The following is a 4,751-nucleotide window of genomic DNA, read 5'->3' on the forward strand; positions in this document are numbered from 1 at the left end:
AAAGGGTAGGTATTATTATTAGTCCCACTTTACAGATGAGAAAACTGAAATTCAGCGAGGTAAAGCAACTTGTCCAAAGTCACACAGCTAGAAGACCTTAAGCTCAAACGCAAACTCAGGTCTGGCTGGCTCTAAAGCTGTGCTCTTAACCACACTACTATTCTGCCACAAGGATTTTGGACTTTATCCTGTAGTTGACGGGGAGCCATTAAAGATTTTTGAGCAGAAGAGTGACAAAATCTGCGTTTTTAGAAAGGTTTCTACTGACAGCAGAGTGGAAAACGTACTGGAGCAGAGGGAGACTGACCTCTTCTAAATGAAAATTTCTAGACTCCCAAATTCTGTACTTGGGGTAGTGGGGCTCCTGGTGTCTCCGAGTGGAGTCATTCCACAGCCCAGATGGGCGCGCGAACTGGGGCGGGGAGCTTGGGGTGGTCTCTACGCAGGAGTGGGCGGGGCTGAAGCTTTGAGAAGGCCTAGGGGATGGGACTACGAGCCTCTCGACGCTCTGCTACTTCTGCCTGTAGGCGACCGGCTTCCGCTGCCCGCCCGCAGGTAGTGGTGTCGAGCACCGAGCCCAGAGAACGGTGCTGGGTGAGGAGCTGCTGATGGCAACGCAGTTCGTGTAGGCGATATGAGCTTGGCTGGGGGCCGGGCCCCCCGGAAGACCGCGGGGAACCGACTTTCTGGGCTCCTGGAGGCAGAGGAGGAAGATGAGTTCTACCAGACGACTTATGGGGGTTTCACAGAGGTAAGAGCCGGGCCCAGGAAGAGGGAGGGAAGAAAGCTAAAAGGAGTCCTGACGAAGGGAGAAACCTCGGACAAAGAAGGGGGCGGGGAAGAGAGAGGAGCCCTGGTAGCTGATCCTAGAGATGGGGTGGGCGACATGGGGGGATAAACTGGAGTCCTAGAATGGGAGCCCTGGATGGGGTTGGAGGGGTCAGGAATGGAGAAGCTGTCCGGAGGACCCCAGAGTGTGGCTGAAACCTACTGTGTATTTCCCCAGTTGTGTCTCTCAGTGCACTTTTGACGTGTCTAGCATATGCCAGGCACATCGTAGTCACGCGGTATATACTCGTTGGCCCACTGCCTGGTTATTAACGTGAAGTATAGAAAGGAACCTCTCAAAAAAAATTAGAAGGACTTAGCCTACTCCTTTTTCAACTTTCAGATCTCGTTGTATAGATGTCTTAGATAACCGTTCCTTGACTGTCCTAAAAAGTGTTCCCGTATATTTCCTTCATAAAATATATTTCAATTTGTAATTAGATTTGGTTTGCTTATTTGCTTATACTTTTCCATTAGATTGTAAGCTCTGTAAGGTCAGAGGTGGTCTGTTTTCTTCAACAGTATATGTCCAGTGTCTGGATTGAGTTGGCACTTGTTAAATTTTTATTGATTGAATCTATCCATTCTTTAAATGTTTTAAGCGCGTAGAGCAAGCCAGTCACCGTGACAGGCTCTATGGAAACAGAGAGTTAAAAACACCTCTTTATCTTTACATATTCCAGACTCCAAGGGGGGAATTAGCTGAGTTAACAGTCAGTTAAAATATTGTGTGATAAGGAGTAAAATAAGTGTTAAGCATATAGGGTGCTGTTGTAACACATGGGAGCCAAAGTTGTTGTTTGGGATGGGCATCCCTGGGGGACATGATGTTTAAGCTGAGGACAGTATGAAAAGTAGGTCTTGGGTGGATGAAGAGCAGTAGGACTGGAAGCAGGGAGAGGAGGAAGGTTAGTCCAGCGAGGGGGTGGGGCAGAATATGTAAAGGCACTGAGATCCTTGTCTGGAACCCACACATCTACTCTCATCCTCCAGACCATGAGGAGAATAAAAGTTAGAGGGAGTAGGCATGGGCCAGATCCTGTAAGGCCTTGTGAACCATGTTAAGGAGTTTTGCTCTTCATTCAAAGGACTGAGAAGATTATTTCATGATCAGATTTTTACTTTAGAAAGATCACTCTGTAATGAGGAAAATGATTTGAAGGAGGCAGTGGGAGTGGAGAAACATGGATAGGAGAGTTCAAGAGAAATTAAGGAAATAGAACCCACAGGACTTGGTGACTGATTAGGAATCATTATTAATCATTAATCATACACAGCCCTGACCAATTAGTTTAAAATAGAACCTTCTCATACCTCCCCCAAAGGCCATTTTCCTATTCCTGTCATTTTACGAGTCGTTACTTAATATGTACCCTTCATGCTTCCAAAAACGATCTAAGGAGGCTTACCATATAAACAAAAAGTAGGAACAGTAAAAATAGAGACAGATCAGAAGTAATTGTACCAGGGCCTCCGCTAAAATGGTAATAGCAGTTGATATTAAATTTAGCTGTGACTTTCCTGGCAACCAAATCCTGAATTTCTTTTTTTAGTAAGAAAGAAGCATATAAGTTCTTCAAGAGAGATAAACTTACTCAGCTTTAAACCTAGGGAGAATTGTATCCTTATATATAAAGTAACAGGGGTTTGGTAGATGTTGTAAAAACATTCTCTTATCTAGTCATGTCTCTTAATGACCCTCGATAAAAGCCAAAGGAATGGTAGTAAATACGAAACTTAGTGAAAGCATTTCAGTTGGGCACTAAGCTAATGTGTGGTTGAACTACTACCCTCTGGTGATTTGACTTAATACCAGGTCAGTGCTGAGGGGATTAATGTGTTCCCAGGTTGTCTTTCACAGACATCAGTTGGGAGGAAATGATGGTCATCAGTGCAAGAATGAACGCTGGCTGGCTGGCTTGGAGTGTCAACTGTCTGTGTTATTTGCTTACTTTGGCACCATGTGTACCAAGATTAGCCCATTAATCTCATCATTGATTAAAGAGAAAAGCCACATGTTTGAGGTGCAGCCCCGCCCAATTAACTCTCCTGCCCCCAACTGTTTTTTTTTTTCCTCTTTCCTTTCCAGTGTGGCTGCCGTTTTAGCCCTAGCTTGTATCACCTCAGGCCTTGGCTCTACTCCATGTTCTCTTCCCCAGCGCATCCGACCACCTCCAGAGCTTTCTGAAACACCCCTTTTATACAGTTTTCCCCTCCCCGCAAATCTTCGGTGGCTTCCCATTATAGATAGTAGTAGTACCCAACTATTTTTCTGTCCCAACTCACCTGAGGAATGAGACATATTTCTCGGTAACTTTAGTTTACTTCAACAGTGATTATCAATGCTGGGACAAGTAAGGAGAGGGAGAGGATTGAGAATCACTGGCCTGCAAGTTAAAGTCATAAGTTTATTAGCCTGACATTTAAGTTTCTCTACAGATTGAATGCAACCTTCTTTTCAAATCTTGTATCTCTCTAGGGCAATCAGTTAATGTTGGAAGGAGGCTGTACTGGAGCCAAAAGCAGTCAGCTAGGAAGACTTCTTGCCAGAGACAAACCTGCTTTACTTAGGTCTAAATGCTTAATCTATCAACATGTTATACACATTCCTGCTTCTGCATCTTTGTTCCTGCCATTTGATCTGCCCATGATTCCTTCTTCCCTCTTGGTTATCTAAATACTACCAGTATTTTAAACCATGGCTCAAGTCCTCTTCATTCTTTAGAGTCTAAAGCAGGGTTTAGTAAACTACAACCTGCTGGCTGAACCTGGCCCACTACCTATTTTAATCTGGCCCTTTACAGAAAAAGTTTGCCAAACCCTGTTCTAAAGGAATAAACTCTAAAGTTTAGACCTTCCCAGGCCACCTATTCAGAGCAGGTGTACCTTCCTCTGAACACCTGTAACATTTTATTGCCTTTGGTAGTTTATATGTTGCCTTGTGTTAAAACTTCCTTTTATAATTATGCTGTGACATCTACTAGACTGTGAGACCCCTGAAGGTAGAGATCAAACCATATCCTTTTGTACCCCAGCACTTAACACAGTGTGCTAGAGGAGAAGGGCAAGCAATTAATGTTAGAAGGGGTGGTGCTGGAGCCATCAGCTAGGAAAGCTTCTTCCTTGAGGCAAATGAAAGGTTGAGATGGGAAGGAGAGTGGGGCAGCCCTTATCAATAAGCAAAGGGATTCTCTTCGTCCTGGAGGGGCATTAACAACTGATGCCAGTGAGAACCTCATCTCCCTATGTCCCCAGGAATCAGGAGATGATGAGTATCAAGGAGACCAGTCAGACACAGAGGATGAGGTGGACTCTGACTTTGACATCGACGAAGGGGATGAACCATCCAGTGATGGAGAAGCAGAAGAGCCAAGAAGGAAGCGCCGAGTAGTCACCAAAGCATATAAGGTGCAGGGGAGGCCTGGTTTTCTTGGACTTCCTTCATTTGTAGTCTCCCTTTCATCAGGTCCCAGTTGTCCCCACACCAATCTCATTTCCTACTCTGCTGGTTTTCTCTTCCTAAGATCTTCATCTTCTTTCTTCTATTTCTTCTCTTCCGTGGTGTCTGATTCCAATCTGTCGCCAGGAGCCTCTGAAGAGCTTGAGGCCTCGAAAGGTCAGCACCCCAGCTGGTAGCTCTCAGAAGACCCGAGAAGAGAAGGCACTGCTTCCACTAGAACTACAGGATGATGGCTCTGACAGTGAGTGGGGATGTTTGGGTCAACTGACAAAATTGAAATATGGTGATAAAATATTGTATTAGTGTTAAGTTTACTGAAGTTGGTAACTGTACTATGGGTATGTAAGGACAATTCTTATTCTTAGGAAATATACACCGAGTATTTAGGGGAAGAAAGCCATGATGTGTGCAACTTAACTCACAGATTATTCAGAAAACACACACACACAATGCAAATAGGGCA

At 44.6% G+C, this 4,751-nt stretch overlaps 1 protein-coding gene across 1 annotated transcript in view; it reads left to right on the forward strand.

Annotated features, from left to right (window-relative positions):
- The first annotated feature begins 571 nt into the window (after positions 1-571).
- The window catches only part of VPS72 (vacuolar protein sorting 72 homolog), a 9,089-nt gene continuing 4,909 nt past the window's right edge, over positions 572-4,751 (forward strand). Inside the window, exons 1-3 of the mRNA XM_060141876.1 lie at positions 572-751; positions 4,084-4,236; positions 4,415-4,571. Of these exons, the coding sequence (XP_059997859.1) occupies positions 635-751; positions 4,084-4,236; positions 4,415-4,571 (427 nt within the window). The 5' untranslated portion in view covers positions 572-634. The remainder of the gene's footprint in view (positions 752-4,083; positions 4,237-4,414; positions 4,572-4,751) is intronic.

The sequence above is a fragment of the Lagenorhynchus albirostris genome, chromosome 2, assembly GCF_949774975.1.
Source record: "Lagenorhynchus albirostris chromosome 2, mLagAlb1.1, whole genome shotgun sequence".
In the NCBI taxonomy this organism is placed as follows: domain Eukaryota; kingdom Metazoa; phylum Chordata; class Mammalia; order Artiodactyla; family Delphinidae; genus Lagenorhynchus; species Lagenorhynchus albirostris.